Genomic DNA, 16,631 nt, shown 5'->3' on the forward strand with positions numbered 1-16,631 from the left:
CAGCCGATTCTTTAAAATGAACAGCCCTGAAACCTAACTCATGCCAAAGGCAGTTTAGTTCTCTCCTTTGGGAAGGGGAAGTGTTACTATCCATTCTTTTTTTATGCTAAATAAATATTTTCTGGTAAGGAACTTTTCCACCTCTGATTTACTGCATAATGTCCCCTCTTCTTTCCCCCTCTGTCTCTTTGGCTAAAGGATTCTTTTCTTGTCTTATCCCCTCTGTCTCTTCACTGCCCCTTCATGCTTTTGTCTCTTGTGTGTACCTCTCTGCCCAGATTTCCCTGTGTGCAGTTTGTAACCCGAGCTCCCATTTCCTGGTAGATTTTCTTAAAGAGGCAACGTTCGACAAGCAGAACAAAGCCTATTGTTTTATTTCCTCAAATCATTTTGATCCTCACGTTGTGATCCATTTTCTTCTTTAGTCCTCGCTCCCCCTACACACACTTTACCGTTGTTAATGGTGTGTAATTTTTGAGGGGGTTGAGGAAGGCTATTCACAATTCTGCAGTTATTGGAGCAAAGATCGATGTAACATTTCCAAGCCTGACTCTCCCCTCCACGCAGATGTTTCTGCGTTTAAATTTTAACAGATCTTCGGGCAATGAACTATCAATAAAAACAATCTGTTTCTTTCCTTCTTCTATTATTCCATTTTCTTGTTTCCTGGTTTGTTGGTTTTGTCTGCACCAGGTTTGAGAACATAACTATTAAACTCCCCCTCCCTTCTCTAGTTTCACCATCAATTTGGACACCCTTTTGTGTCAGCAGATTCTCCCCTTTCTTTCTCCCCCTACCTTGCCCTGCATTGATTTCCCTGTTGCCTGACGGTAACATGAGCTTTTATTTCCTGGTGGCAGGGCTCCTTTAAGAGGCAGAGCTCAGTGCTGGGAATTCACGTCAGTTTCAGCCCTGAAACTCTCAAGATCAATGAGCAAAGAGCTTTCTCTCAGTTCTGTCTTTCAGTTTCTCTCTTCCAGGAAGGAAAACATTCACGGAGAGGGGGAGAGAGCGAGAAAACCAGCCTCACCCTTCAGATCTCAAAACATAACACCGGCAAATTAAATCAAACATAGTCACCCGTTCCTTCAAAGGGAAAAAAAACCAACCGGCAACCAAACATCACAACAAAACTATGCGGGCTGCCTCTCCTAGGGGCAGATCTGCAGGATCTTTGGGGTTATTTGGAAAGATGGTTGGAGTAACTTCTCCTTAAATGATTACGTCTGTCTGTGAAGGATTTCTGGGTTGGGGAGAGGAAAGGAAAGTGGAAAAAAACTGAGAACTTCCTGATCTCTCTCTCCTTTCCCCCCCCCCCCTTTCTGTGAGACATGTCTGAGGTTCCTGCTCAGTGTTGCATCAAGGTAAAAACCCATTTTCCCATTTTGAAACCTGCCTAGATCCAGACAATGTTTGCAGCGTGGAAGATTGCAGTGGTTATATTTCTAACTGATCTCTTTTTTGGGAGGGGTGTGTGAACCGGGTTTGGGGGGAAAAGATGCAGCTTGTTTTTGCTGTTGTGCGTTACCTTTTAGTTTAACCTTGCTATCTGTTTCCTTTTCTTCTTCTTTAAATATACAATTAAATCCTTGTCATAAGCGAGCCGGGAAGTCAAGCTTGTTTTGTTTGTTTGCTGGTTGAGTTTTGGCAGTAAATACTCAGTGATTACTGGTTAAACCTGGTGTCTGTTTGTCCATGAACACGAAGAGTGAATGTGAACTTTTTGTGCTTTTAGGAGGGAGGGAGAGAGGGGAAAAATAAAGGTCTCCTGCAGAAATATAAAGAGAAACATTTGCTTTATGAAAATGATAGTTTAGCATGATCAGGAAAGAGCTATTTTCTTAGACTATAATAACTTACCGCAAATTTGAACACGTTGCGCTTGCACTAGTGTTTGATATGCAAACGCCCTACATATGGTATCTTCACAGTGTGCAAAATATATCTGCTTTTTTTTTTTTTTAATTTTCAAAGATGATCGGTGAGGGTTTATTTATTTATTTATTTATTTTCCCAGGCGTGCACGGCATCTTGACAACTATAAACAAGTCTCAAACTATCTTGATTTCCACGGCACAAAGGGGGGGAACTAGCATTGCAGTTTGTCAGTCAGGAATGCCTTTCTGTATTTGTGAATACAGTGGGGGGAACTCAGTGTAGAAGTAGTTTAGAGTTGGAGGCGTGATTTTCGTTCCTGGTGGATGGTTTAAATTAATACCTGGTACCTGGCTCCTTACAGTTTGGAGATCCTGGGTTTTGTTGTTGAGGCTGCTGCTGCTCTAAAGTTTGTAGGAAGTTTGCTGTGGTGGAAGGGATGCAGTATTTGTATTTCCACAAGCAGTGGGTTGGTGCTGTTTTTTAATCAACTGATTTGTGGCTCTCATCTATGAACATGTAGGGCAGTGTTGTGAGAGCAGAGTGCAGCACACTCTGCCTTGTGAGGGGCCTGAGCAGTGCGTTTCTTTGTGATTTGTCCTATTGAACATGCTACATGGTGAAGTTTCCCATTTTAAGTTGGAGGCGGTATAAAGCTGAGAGTAGAAAAAAATAAAGTATCCTCTCTTGTCCAGAACTTTCCTATCCAGCAGATCCATATAGATAATGATTTCTGTTTAATTACCTCTCCTCCCATTTATGTTTTAATAACTTTTGTTTCTTAAGGAGTCATTTTGTTTCACTCACAAGCTGGATAGGAATGTGTTCATAACTGTTACTGCTCAGAAACATTTTATTATAGTCTATGGGTAGAAAGAAACGGTGATTGCCATAGCATTTTAAAGGTTGAACAGCCAGCAATAAAAAGTTATTTATCCCACTGAAAACAATGGAACCCTTTTTGTCCTGTATGTTTGCACATTTATGATGATAGTCTTGGATTCTGTGCAATACAACTAGAATTTGAAAACTTCTGGGCTAATTTCTCTTTCTGGGTAAACTGGGTAAACAGTGTCCTGTGAAGTCCTGTGGCATAAAGAATATAGTTTATCTGACTTTTCATAACATGGATAGGCAAACTAGATAGTAGGGTATTGTGTGTTTTAATAGTATGGCAAAACATTTTGATACAGGGAAAATCTATACTACTAACTAAGCCATTGATTTTTCTAACAAATCCCATAAAAACATTATATATGCTTACTGGAGATGAGATCACAAACTACTATACCAAAAACAATAGTGCTGCAAAGTAGCTCATTACTTTGTGTTAGAAATGGGGCATCTTCCAAATAAATGAGGCTTGCTCATGCTCCCACATAAGTCAGTGACAAAAGTCTAATTGATTTACGATACAGCGCACTTGGTCCCCCACATATTACTTGTGTATTTCTTACTCCATCATGCTAATAGTGAAAATATGGAAGTGTTTCATTATGCTTAAAGGAATGTCATCAAATTGATTTTTTTTTAAAAACTGACTCATTTTAAAAAGCCCTCTTTAAATACCATGGCCTGAATTTTTAAAAAGACCCTTAGCGTTTTTATGAGTGTTTTTCTGCTCTCACATTGACACTGACAAGCATCTCATTAGCAAGAGAGAAACTGGTTACTATACAAGGGAAACCCTAAGTCCAACTATACACAGAGTGCTGTCACATGCACACAATAAACAAAATGAAAAAAAAAGATTTTTTTGGCTGACTTCTCTGTTTATAATCATTTTTACTTGTTCCTCTTAAGTACTGAAGAGGAACTTTTCAGACAGAAATGTGAATTTCAAATAGATGATATTCCTTTAAAAGTCAAACCATTCTGGATAGTTTTTCTCTTTGTGTGATTGTTTAGTGTCACTGTCTTTGGACATTTGTTTCATTCAGAATAGATTCAAAGTTAATTGTAGGTCAGTAACTGGAATCAAAAGAACATCTCTAAATGATGGTGTAACCATTCCAGTGCAATCCATTATTTCACTATAGCCCCATGCCAGGTTGTAGTGTGGAGTGTTTACTCAACAGCATATAAGCAAGCGTTACATTGTATTAGAAGTCTTCTGTGACACTGTCGTGTACCTTGCTGCTGTAAACAGCAAATGTTTCAGTGTTGAATTGTCTGCCTGGCAAAGGCATTTCATTAGGAACCTATGAACTGGAAGCAGTGTTGTTTATAGATATAGGTATTTTGTTAGGGCTTTTCCCTCCCCCAACAAGGAGCAAGTCAGCGTGCAATAAATTCCACAGCAACTAGTGTGGTGAACCATGGACAGCCAGAAAGAAGGGAGTGAAGGAAAGTGCTTTGTTTGTAGCTGAGACTTCTTATCTCACCAGGAAAGCACTATAAGAAGATTTAGGAAGGACTTCTGGGGATGAATTTCTGGTATTACAGTGTTTGCTTGTCTGCTCTCAATCAATACAAATTCACAGTAATATCTCTCTCAAATGGCTGTTTGGGGGAGTGCGCGTATACTTCTATATTGATACATTTTTGGTTTGCTGCAAGTGTGTGTGTGTGTGTGTGTGTGTGTGTGTGTATTTATAAAAATTCATTCTCTGTGAGGGGAAAAAATGAATGCCATGGCCCTGATCCTGCAAACACTGATGCACTTGCTTAATATGCTACATTGAGTAGTCCAATTAACATCGGTCGAGTAGGAAGACAATCAAGCTGAGCATGTACATAAGAGTTTGCAGGATCTGGGCCTAAGTCAGCAATGTCATTGAGAAAGTAAGATTTCAGGAGTCAGGAAACACAGAGTTAAGGTCCAACCCTTCATGTTTACTGTGTTTATGCTTTAAAAATCTGATCTCTCTGTATCATTTTAAATTTGCAATTTATACATCAAGACTGGGAATCAGGATATCTGTGTTTCTTTACCTGACTCCACTACTGTAATCTTGGGAAAGTCATGCTACTGCCCTGTGCCTCGGTTTCCCCATCTGTAAAATGAGGATAATGATATTTTTCTTTGTAAGGTGCTTTGAGCAAAGTATAATTAAGATATAGTACAGAACACATAGTATTCAGACTTGTCTTGATTTTTTTTTAAAGATTGAGTGGCCTTTAAAGTTATGAATGTTTAACATTGAGTGGCCTAAAGCTTGTGATGGTCTCAAGTTTGAGATGAGCTCAGCTTCTGTATGAACTCTTGAGATGGCCCAGTGTGCTAAGTCACTCGCTGTGAATCAGTCTAAAAAGACAAATGAGAAAGATTCAACTTACTGATCTTATACATTCATTAATTTAAAACTACAGAATTTCTTCCTTATATACATACTTGTCTTTAACTGAGACAACCTTAACTCCCAGGTGTTCTGAGCTAACACGTGTTTTTAGTAAAAATACTTTGCCTTTATGTTTTCTATATACAGAGTTTGAAGCTCTCTATGTATATTAATAAGTTAACCCTTGCAACCCTTGGCCTCCAAAGCAGGTAGGTATTACTGCAGATAGGGAAACTGAGGTGTATTGAAATTAGAAGTGTCTTGTGTAAGGCCACACCGCAAATCTTTTGCAGAGCCAGGAATAGAAATCAAATGTCTGAGCAGCCTCTTTTGTAGTGTTGCCAATTCTTGCAATTGTACTGTGAATCTAGTGATATTTGGTGTTTTACTTAAATTCCCAGCTCCTGGAATTATTTGATTCTGTGAGAATCAGCTTTTTTTTTTTTTTTAATGAAAGTTTCAGGCTCTCCTGTTTGTGGATAAGAGCCTAAAACCATGACCTGAGCACACCAGAAAGAATCAAAAAGCAGAAGAACCCAGAATATATTATTTATTTTAATGTTTTTATTAAAAAAAAAAACCTCTCCTGACTTTTAAGCCAATCTAATGATTTTTGGGAGTCCAACTCAATTTTTGAACACTTGGGTTGGAGATTCTGCCTACTTTATCCACAAAACTGTTTTTCATCCCTTTTTAACAAGACTTTGGTCTCAGAAGCATCTGGTACCTACAAGTGTAACTAGAGTTGCCAACTTTCTAATTGCACAAAACCAAACACCTCTGCCCAGAGGCCCCGGCCCTGCCCCGCCCCTTCTCCATCCATCGCTTGCTCTCCCCCACCCTCACTCACTTTCACCAGGCTGGGGCAGGGGGTTGGGGTGCAGGAGGGGTGAGGGCTCCGGCTTGGGGTGCAGGCTATGGGGTGGGGCCAGGGATGAGGGGGTTGGAGTGTGGGAGAGGGCTAGGGTTGCCAACTTTCTAAGCACAAAACTGAACACCTTAGCCCTGCCCCTCCCCCGATACCCCGTCCCCCGCTCACTACATTCCCCCTCCATTGGTGGCTCGCTCTCCCCCACCCTCACTCACTTTCACAGGGCTGGGGCAGGGGGTTGGAGTGTGAAAGGGGGTGAGGGCTCTAACTGGGGGTGCGGGCTCCAGGGTGGGGCCAGAAATGAGGGGTTCAGGGTGTGGGAGGGAGATCCGGGCTGGGGCAGGGAGTTGGGGTGCATGAGGGCATATGGGCTCTGGGTTGAGGGTGTGGGCTCTGGGGTGGGGCTGGAGATGAGGGGTTCGGAGGGCGGGAGGGGGATCAGTCCTGGGGTCGAGAGGTTCGGAGGGCGGGAGGGGGATCAGGGCTGAGGCAGGGGGTTGCGGTCCAGGGGTGGTGAGGCTCCAGCTGGGCATGCAGGCTCTGGGGTGGGCCCAGGGTTGAGGGGTTTGGGATGCAAGAGGGGACTCTGGGTATGGGGGGGCTCAGGGCTGGGGCAGGGTGCGGGGGCAGGCTGCGGGGGTAGGGTGCTGGGTCATGGGCTTACTTCAGGCAGCTCCTGGTCAGGGTGCTGCAGGTCTAAGGCAGGCCCCCTGCCTGTCCTGGCACCGCACTGTGCTGTGGAAGTGGCCAACAGGTCTGGTTCCTAGGCGGGGAGGAGGGGGAGGCCAGGGGTCTCTGTGCTGCTCTCGCACGCAGGCACTGGCCCCCCCCCCCCCAGCTCCCATTGGTGGTGGTTCCAGCCCAATGGGAGTGTGGAGCCAGTGCTTGGGGCAGGGACAGCGTGTGGAGCCCCATGCTCCTCCCCGCCCCCCTCTCCCCCCGCAGCCGAGGAGCAGGACCTGCTGGCCGCTTCTGGGGTGCAGCGCAGGTAGGGACTAGCCTGCCTTAGACCCGCAGCACTGCTGACCAGACTTTTAAAATGGCCCGTTTGGCAGTGCTGACCGGAGCCGCCAGGGTCCCTTTTTGACTGGGTGTTCTGGTTGAAAACCAGACACCAGGCAACCCTAAGTGTGACTCTTTCAAAGATAAAATGCTTTCCAGGATTTTGCGGGCCAAAACTGCTCTTGGTTTGAATTATCTTAAAAATCCAAATGAAAGTTTCTCCTTGCTGTTTTTCAAGGTTCAGCCTGTTAAGCTTGCAGATTCGAGTTTGTTCAAACTTGACTTGTGATGTATATCTCATTGATGCTTAAAATGCAAGCTAGTTCCAAAGGCCACACTCTACTGCAACTTTCCGTAGGTAACATTTCACAAAGAAATTCATCTTGGATGTTGTTGTATACTGTGTTGATTGATATAGGCCCTGATTCTGGAATGAACTGTACATGGCTCTCATGCCTGAATGAAGCCCCATTTATGTCAATACTGATCCTCAAAGGTGTGGAGCTTCAACTGAGAGGTGCTTGTTTTAGGTCTGGAGCTAATTTATAATGATAAGAGGAGAGACTTTGTTTTAAATTTTAAGTACAAGGACCAGCGTAAAGGCTGAGCTGTCTACCTGAGTTTTAGTTTCCCAGATATCTTTTTCAGTGCTTTACTTCTATTTCATCAATGCTTTTTTTTTTTGGAAGGAACTTCCATTTTTTTCTCCCCAGTTTGATGAGGAACCTTGTAAATTTCATACCCTGGAACTATTCAGGTTGATGCCAGCAGAATCCTGCCACCCTTAACCAAGGCTGACTCTTTACTTGGGGAAGATATACCCCTTAATTTGTACTGGGAAACTTCTCTATTAATGTGCAAAAAGAACAGGAGTACTTGTGGCACCATAGCTATATGCATCCGAAGAAGTGGGCTGTAGTCCACGAAAGCTTATGCTCTAATAAATTTGTTAGTCTCTAAGGTGCCACAAGTACTCCTGTTCTTTTTGCGGATACAGACTAACACGGCTGCTACTCTGAAACCTGTCTATTAATGTGCTGATTCATCTCACCTTGATGCCAATCAGAAAACTCCTATTAAGATCAGTGGATGCAGGTCAAACCAAAGAGACCAGACTTTAGAAATGCAAAGGTATTTAACACCCGATTAATCGCTTAACTAATTAGCACTAGCAAAATTAATCCTCATGAATCAAAATTTTGCTAATACTGTCCCAATTACACATTGGTCATTACTATTCACTATATATCCTTATAGGTTAAGTCAGTTTCCTGGGAGGCAATACAATCAAATAGCCATCCCAATCTAGCATGGCCCAATTACATGGAAGTCACTGTAATGGTAATTTACATTTATATAGCACCTTGTGTCTCAAATAAGTTACATAGCTACATTGCCTTGGGGTGGGGGCGGGGGGGGGGGGGGGAAGTGAGACAGCCAAACTACGCATAGGTAATTAGAATGATTATAAGTAGAGATGAAATCTACTGTTACGCTGCGGTAAACTCCATCTCTTACAAAATGCAATAGGGGTTCTTTAATGCCTATATTGAAGAGATCTTCAGTTTTTAAGGTCTTCTATCAAAACCTTAACTAAACTGCATGGCACTCTGCCTATCTCGAGGAAGAGCTGAGCCAACTCTGCCTAGCTGAGAATCTGGTTCCTAGGAGGTTAAAAATCCATTTTGTTCATAGTTTAAGGCCAGAAGGGACCAGTAGATCATCTAGTCTGATCTCCTGTATAACACAGGACATTAATTACCCCAGTATTGAGCACAAAACTTGGGTTAAACTAAAGCATTTCAGGCCTCAGAAAACAAAACTGTTGTGTGCCACAGGCAGACAACAGGAGCGATTGAGATGCCACCAGTGCCCAAGTAAAAACAAAAGTAGCCACTCATTTTGGGTGCCTCAGTTTTTGGGTATTTGAGATTTATGTCTCAAGTTGGGCACCCAAAATTTAAGCCATTCAAAATTTGTGATCACTTCTGGAAGTATTGACCTTGATATCTCTATGCCTCCATTTCTCCATCCATGAAATGGGAATAATACCCACCTCCATGGGGGTGTTTTGAGGCTTAACTAAATACCATTTGCGATACATCATGTAAGGTCAGATCATTTATTGAGACAACCAGTGGCATAGAAGCTCTCTGATTTGTGCCCGTTCCTCTCCATCATGTGGCCTCTAGGGAGCTGTCTCTTCTCCACTTGATTCTGTTGGTGAGACAGATGAGCTTTCGAGCTAATGTAGCTCGAAGTTGGTCCAATAAAAGACATTACCTCACCTACCTTATCTCTCTAATATCCTGGGACCAGCACGGCTACAACTACATTGCATATTTCTAATATAATGGTACTTAACTCCAAGGGGCATTTTGGCTGGGGTACTGCAGCTATAGGTGTTTCTTCATAAACATGGTTTTCTAAAGATTATTCCTTGTCACACCCCTTTGCTGCTTTGTTCCTTTGCTTCTCAGTTGTCACAGTGTTTTGAAAGTATTACCATGGTAAAGAAAATGTGTGTTTTCTAGGGGGTCAAATCAGGGGCAAGAGAGAGAAACAGAGATGCTCACAATGGTATCACATGTATGTCATATGGAAGATTTATATATGAGAAGCAGATAGGTGGCCCTTTAAATTGGATAAAGCCACATGGAATGCTGTGATGAGTGGCACAGAGTGTGCCTTAGAGAGTTATCCTGTACCTAATAGGCATTAGAATGGCCCTGCTGAAATACTTTCTGATTTTCACACAGTTGACTTGTGGTGTTTATTTAGTGGCTCTTGTAGTTGGATTTAGTGAGTGTAGTTTTTCTCTAGGGTTTTCCAGAGTTCTAATTCACCTTTCCCTCAGCTAAACTATTTGGTTTTCTTTCTCCATTTTTTTTTCCTGGGGTCCTTTAAGATATTGCTTGCTTTAGGCTGCACCTATCCTGGGCCAGAAGCAGAGGTCAGAAATACTACTTATTTGTATTGCAATAATGCCCCTGGCCATCAAGGATCAGGATGCATTTTGCTAGGTGCTGTGCAGACAGATAGTCAGAAGACAATCCCTACCCCAAATTGCTCACAGTCTAGGCTATGACAAGAAGCAGCAGTCGGATGAGATTAACAACCGGGGTAAAGGAAGGAGGAAGTAAGAGTAAAGAGAGAAAGTTGTAGCATACACTAAGCAGAGGTGTGTCCAGCTCAAATTTTGAAACCAATTCAGCTGGCTAATTAGCATGAAGCCACACTGGGCCAGATTTTTAACAGAGCTCAGGGCCAGATTTCCAAGTGCTCAGTGCCAACAGTTGGGGTGAGATTTTTCAGAATTGTTCAGCTACCCTATAGGCACCTAAATAAGTGGCTGTATTTTCAAAAATTGTCAGCAGCTTTCACTGTGATACCTATTGCCAGATTTTCAAAAGGCATCGACAGCTGATGTGCTCAACCCTTTTGGAAATCGGGCCACTGAGGTGCCTAAATTGGAGATGGGCTGTCTTGAAAATCTGGCCCAGAGTACATCAAAAATAAAATAAAATTCTAGCCTAGGATGACACCCAGGCTAGAACATAACTTTTCTATAGGACTTCTTCAGAAGGTATCATTTTCCATATGTAGATGTTTGGACCATTCTATTAAAATGTAATACAAATATTATTGCTATAGATGGATATATAAAGAATCTTATTGTCTACTAAATACTGTAGGTTTTAAGAATACTTCCTATGGAACACAAATGATTTCATCTGTATTAAATTATATAGGATTTTCAATAAGGACAGTTTCCAAACTCAACTGAAACTTGATTTGGCCCAATCTGCATTGGTTGGCTAAATGGAGCATAACGCCTATCATCTTACTGTTTTGGATTTCCATGTTAAAATACTGCAGTGTACTGACAGGATTGTAAAATAGATAGGTATTATGTGTGGACAGGATACCAAACTATGTTACAGAACTACAATAAAGCCAACCCCAAGCATTCAAAAGTCGTAAGTCAGGCTTCAAAAATAACAAGATTGGCTTAAAAATTGTGATTTTAAAAAAATAGTAAAATGTCGATTATTTTTATTTGCTTTATGGTTTCTGAGATCTGTGAGTGCACCAGGGTCACAATTTGAAACTGTTCTCTGCAACTGAGTGCTAGAAACTTTCATTAAAAAAGTGTAATATGAAATTCTTTTCTAATCACATGACTCCAGGATCTGGGACTCTAGGAAAAGCACTAGATATTGAGAGATTCATGATAAAATCTATGAATTGGCAAAACTGGAACTATGCCAAATTCTCCAATCAGCGGGGTTATACTCTGGGATGCTTTTAGCCCATTATCTGTAAGCCACATACCTTTTTCTTCCTGTAAAAAGATGACAATGTAAGGGAAGCCTAGATTACTCACATGTGTGTTGTGAGCCTCATTTCATTAAAATATGGAAATCGCTTTGAGAGCTTCCAGTAGAAGTTGCACAGTATCAGAGAGGTATTATGGAGAAACCCTTCCTGCTTTTTAGGAATTTTATTAGAGATCTGTGCCAGGAACCCTCCCCTCAAAGGAAGTGATTCTTTTTATTCTGTCTGATTAGGATAGGAAAATGCTACAGCACGTTCTCTCTAGCCTGTTTCATGATATGGGATTAAACCCACACATGACTGAATGCTGAGTTTTACTTCACTTACATGGCTGCCAATGCCTCATTCTGTGCGAGGAAGCCAGGTTTTGATGGCTGTCAAGGGATTGGGGGTGGGTGATGGGGATTGGGAAGCAGGAGGTGCTGTGTGAGGTGAGGGGGACGCACACTTGTCAGAGCCATGGTGGAGGCCAATGGTTGAGTCAATTAATAGCAGTGGGCTCCTCCCCTCCAGGGAAGCAACGAACAATTCAAGCTGCTCCTCATCTCCTCCAGGAAAACAATTGGTATCTAAGACCCCACAGGAGACTGCTAGCTATTTTACTAGAGGTGAGAAGGGCATGCAGGGGCTTGACCTTAGTTGTTTTCTCTAGGGAAGGGGAGTTTCCCATTCCTGCTAACAGTCCTGGGATGACAACTGGAGTGCTAGCTCCCAGGGATGAGTGCTTATGAACCCAGGAATGACTGGCCAAAGGTATGGCAATATTTTTCTCATTTGACTACACAGGTTGTTGTGTCACCATCAACTGACTTCAGCAAATGGAGACTTTGGGAGAGGATCCAGGGAGAAGCATGGGAAAGGCCTGACAGGAGAGCGGGTTACACACTTTCAAATGTTTAATGGCACATGGCCTGAGTTACATGCTGTATGTTGCATTGTATTAGCTCTGTCAGGGTTCACCTTCTCAAATGCATGGGTAATTTGACTCCTTGATCCAGGGCTGATCTGAAAAGTCTGGGAGGTGAAAGGACTTTCACCATCCAAGTCTTGCAGTGCACTCAGCGAAGAGCTAGTGCAAGCATATGTGCACGCTGATACTATTATCCTCTGAGATGCAGGGAAATCTAACTTGAGATGCGTTCTTCAGGTACACATGGGAGAAACAGGGAAGTGTGCAGAGGATTCCAGAAGCACCTAGGAGAGAATTGTCCCTTTGGAGGCTCCAGAGGCTACGGGAAGGAGGTGCACAGTTCCCCCTTCTCTGCTACAGCGGACAGCGAGCTGCCCTTTCTGTCACTGGCTTGGCAGAGCAGAGCTCCCCCACACCTCACCCTCCTCCTTGGTGGGAACAGGGAGAACTTCCTCTCCTGTTTGGTCTACTTTAACCACCAGTTAAGAATTCATCTTGCAACCTGGAGCCAAATTTCAGGTAATGGCAAATGCAGTCCCGAATGAGCTTTTGGGGGCAGAAAAGAGAAAATTCCATACACTAAAAAGCTTGTCCAGAGGTCTCATAGGAGTAATCTCATTAAAACTGGTACTCAACACTTAACCCTCCATCTTGGTCCTAAGCAAGCATCTGCCTGCCCTCTTGGGGTCTCTCATTATTTGTAACTAGCAAGAGTTCTGAGTGAGAATCGGAATATTTTAAGAAGTCTAAGTCTATTAGGCAGTGGACTAGAAGGAGGCTAGTTTTGTTGGTGTACTTCTTCAGGTTCAAGAAAGGGAGTGAAAATAAACCCTTCAGGGAATACATGGAAGGGGAATTCCAGCTTAGCCTTTGAAAAAGCAGAAGTTGTCTGGTATTGAGGAAGAGGCATTGTTCACTTCCAGGAGTCGTATTTGGGTTGAAGTATGCCTTTCCAAAGGTCTTTGAGGTCCCATTGCTATTAATTTGAAATATGTTTCTGAACTCTTCAGCGTTAGCCCTCTTATGTGCATGATAAATGGGAAGACAAAAGCTGGAGCGGAAAATGACCTGTCTGAGAAATGGAGGAGATTGTATTTGTTGTAGCTCTTTTTCCTTTAGTTACTTTCCCCCCGCATTCCCCTCCCGCCAAAGTATGTGTGCAGTGAACTGATGCACATCTATGCTCCCTGTAATATTAGCCCCATGATCATCCACCAGCTCTCTTGCAGCTTCTCAGCTGGAGTATACAGATGTGCCCTGACTGGCGTTTTCAGAGCAGGGCACTGAAGTTGCTGCTTTCACCGTCTGGCCATAATTGAGCTGCCTTGTTCAGTAGCAACTGCTCCATTTGCAGAGACCTTTGGGCAGAGCTCCCATGGTGAAAAGTTAACAAGAGCGCTTTTGTCCCCCTTTATTTTATCCTTTATACTCAATTCCCATTTTGAATCCCAGCCATGGGAATCTTGTGCCTCATCCCTGCTGGGCTGAGGCAGGAGAGAGAACATGAGCATCACAGATGTTACGCGGTCACTTGATGGAAGGGGCATTTTGCTGATTCAGCACCCACAGTATTTGGATATGCAGTCTAGGGCACTATCCTAAACCTAGCACAAGCCTCCTTGTTCAAGATGAGTTAATATAGTTCTAATGGATAGAAAAGAATAGACTGTGATTGTACCTCGGCACCTTTAATACAGAGTGTTAACCTGCTTTCTATATGAGGTACTTATATGGCCGCCATTACCATGGTAACAGAGCACCTCACCATCTTTCATATATTTATTATCACAACACCCTGGTGGGTAGGGAAATGCTATTAACCCCTTTTCACAGATGGGGAACAGATTGACTGAGGGTATGTCTACACAGCAACTAGACAGCTGCCTGTGCCAGCTACCTTGGGCTCAGGCTGCGGGGCTGTTTCATTGGTGTGTAGACTTCTGGACTTGTGGTGGAACCCAGGCTCTAGGACCCTGGGTCCTGGAAGCCTACCCACCAATGAAACAGCTCCACAGCCGGAGCTGGGTCGGCTGGCATGGGCCAGCCACAGGTGTCTAGGTGCTGTGTAGACATACCCTGAGTGATTTGCCTGAAAGTCACGCAGAGACTTTAACCCAGGTCTTCCAAGTCCTAAGCTGGTGTGCTGCCCTAACCCACTGGACCATCCTCCTCCCTTTCTACTTAGCTACATCCGTTTAATGTGCAACACCTCCAGTACCAGTGCTGAAGTGACCGTAGGCAAAACAGCAAATGTCCATGTTCAGCCGTAGCTCAGATGCTATCTTGGGTCTGAAAACCTGTCTTATTAGGAGAGAGAATACTGGTCAAAAGTAACCCCTAATATTTTGAAAAAGGGCCAGGCTATCTTTTAACTGCTACCTGAACAGTCCCCTTAAAATGGCTAGCATGGCATAGAAAGGAGGGCTTCTCCAGTAGTGCCCTTTCTTCAGAATACTTACTGTGGGTAGAAAAATTATTAATTCTAAGATGTATAATAAACTAATACTGACCATGGCTGGGGGGATAACCTAGAATAGAAGAGTGTAGTCTTATTTTCCCTATGGGAGCTAAGAGTATTCAGTACACCGGGACCACTTATGGGATGGTCTTCATCCTATGATGCATCTCAGATAATAGATAAAATCTACTAGAGCTGAAGATGCACATACTAAATTAATTGTCTCCCTGAAATAGGCATTGGAGTTCTCCCGAAGACACCAGAGGGAGAAAGGTGCGGCCTGTGCTATTTACGATAGTCTGGGGAAGTGGTGGTAACAGAGAGATAAGGCCCACCACTTTATGGTTCATTGGCCCACCACTTTATTCAGCAGACTCCAAACCTGCTGATTTTCACTGGTTCAGAGATCATCTGTGCTTTGCCAACTACACCATTAGGTATATTATTGATAGTGCCAGCTGCAGCAGAGAACAAACTACTGTAACAGCTCTCTCATCTTGTCTGGGCTCATTTGGGTTTCCTCCCCTGCTACTCACCCACCACCATCTGCTTTGCAGAGTAGACCTCAAGTAGTTGTCCCACTGTGGAGACAACTCTGAAATACTAAAGCCCCCATTACCACAGTATCTCTGCACCTAACATTCTTTTAATGTATGTATTGTCACTACATCCCTGTGAAGTAGGGGACTTTTTGTTAATTATCCTCAGAGTCCACCACCTTTTTTTTTTTTTTTCGTTTGAGTGATATCATGAGGTGAAAATATTCAAACAGCAGGCATGTTGTTTCCTTAGTTTCTAGACCAGAGGTTCCCAAACTGTAGTGTAGGGTACAACAATGATCTACAGAATGTGTATTTGTCTGTGGATGCTTGATTAGTCATGTGGTGCTGGCTCTCCTATTTGTCTCCCATTGCTAGTTTAAAGAAGCTTTTCCTAATTTTAATTTACCATGTAAGCAATTGTTGTGGCTGACACAAGGATTATTCAATAGTGAATGGGAGGAGAGGTGGGTCCATGACATAACGAATGAGAACATCAAACAGACAATCTCTCTGTTGGGATGTCGTCCATATTGTGCAAAGAGAGAAAACCCTCCTCACCCAGAGTCGGATCCTGCCCTGACTTACACATTGGGTATGTCTACACTGCAATAAAAAAACCCGATAACACCGAGTCTCAGAGCCCAGGTCAGGTGACTTGGGCTCAGGCCATGGGGCTAAAAATTTCAGTGTAGATGTTCAGGCTCGGGTTGGAGCCCAGGCTCTGAAACCCATCCTCCCCAGGGGGTCTCAGAGCCTGGCTCCACTCCGAGCCTGAACATCTACACTGAAATTCTTAGCTCCCAAGCCCAAGTCAGCTGACCCAGGCCAGCCGTGACTGTGCCACAGGTGTTGTACTGGAGTGTAGATATACCCGTAGCCTGAAGTCAATGGGTTGCTCAGGGCAGGGCCTGGCTTCCAATGCATGTTTAAAGCCGAGCATGGAAGTACAATTTTTATTCATATATTTAAAAAAGATTGCGGGGACATTCGGAAGGGAGGCTGCTAGAAACCGGGGGGGGGAACGGGGGGACTCCATTTTGGTTGCTGTGCATGTAAAATCTACAAGCCAGAACCGGACCAGCCCTAGCATTTTTGACAAGTCAGTAAAACATTGTCACCAAGCCCCAATATTACTGACTCTTGCCCCACCCTCCTCAAAAATTAATTGATTCATCCTCCATGCTTTTGAACTAGATTAGGTAATCATGTGTCCCTGAAAACTGGGGAAGTTCTTGTTTTCAGAGCTTACCCCTGTCAGAAGTGTCCTGTCCTGGTTTTTGCAAGCCCCTACAGATTGGTCACCTGAAGAAGTGGCAACTGGTCACCAGCTGAGCTGGTGAAATTGACAGGGGGT

General features: G+C 43.4%; 1 protein-coding gene across 5 annotated transcripts in view; it reads left to right on the forward strand.

Moving 5' to 3' along the window:
- The first annotated feature begins 883 nt into the window (after positions 1-883).
- Positions 884-16,631, forward strand: part of ETV6 (ETS variant transcription factor 6) — a 177,118-nt gene continuing 161,370 nt past the window's right edge. For 4 of the 5 annotated variants that reach the window (XM_065584037.1, XM_065584047.1, XM_065584052.1 and 1 more), the window contains exon 1: positions 884-1,364. In XM_065584037.1, coding sequence (XP_065440109.1) covers positions 1,332-1,364 — 33 coding nt within the window. In that variant the 5' untranslated portion in view covers positions 884-1,331. The remainder of the gene's footprint in view (positions 1,365-16,631) is intronic. The other variant, XM_065584061.1, reaches the window with a different exon arrangement.

This window comes from Chrysemys picta, chromosome 1 (genome assembly GCF_011386835.1).
Source record: "Chrysemys picta bellii isolate R12L10 chromosome 1, ASM1138683v2, whole genome shotgun sequence".
NCBI classification, from domain to species: domain Eukaryota; kingdom Metazoa; phylum Chordata; order Testudines; family Emydidae; genus Chrysemys; species Chrysemys picta.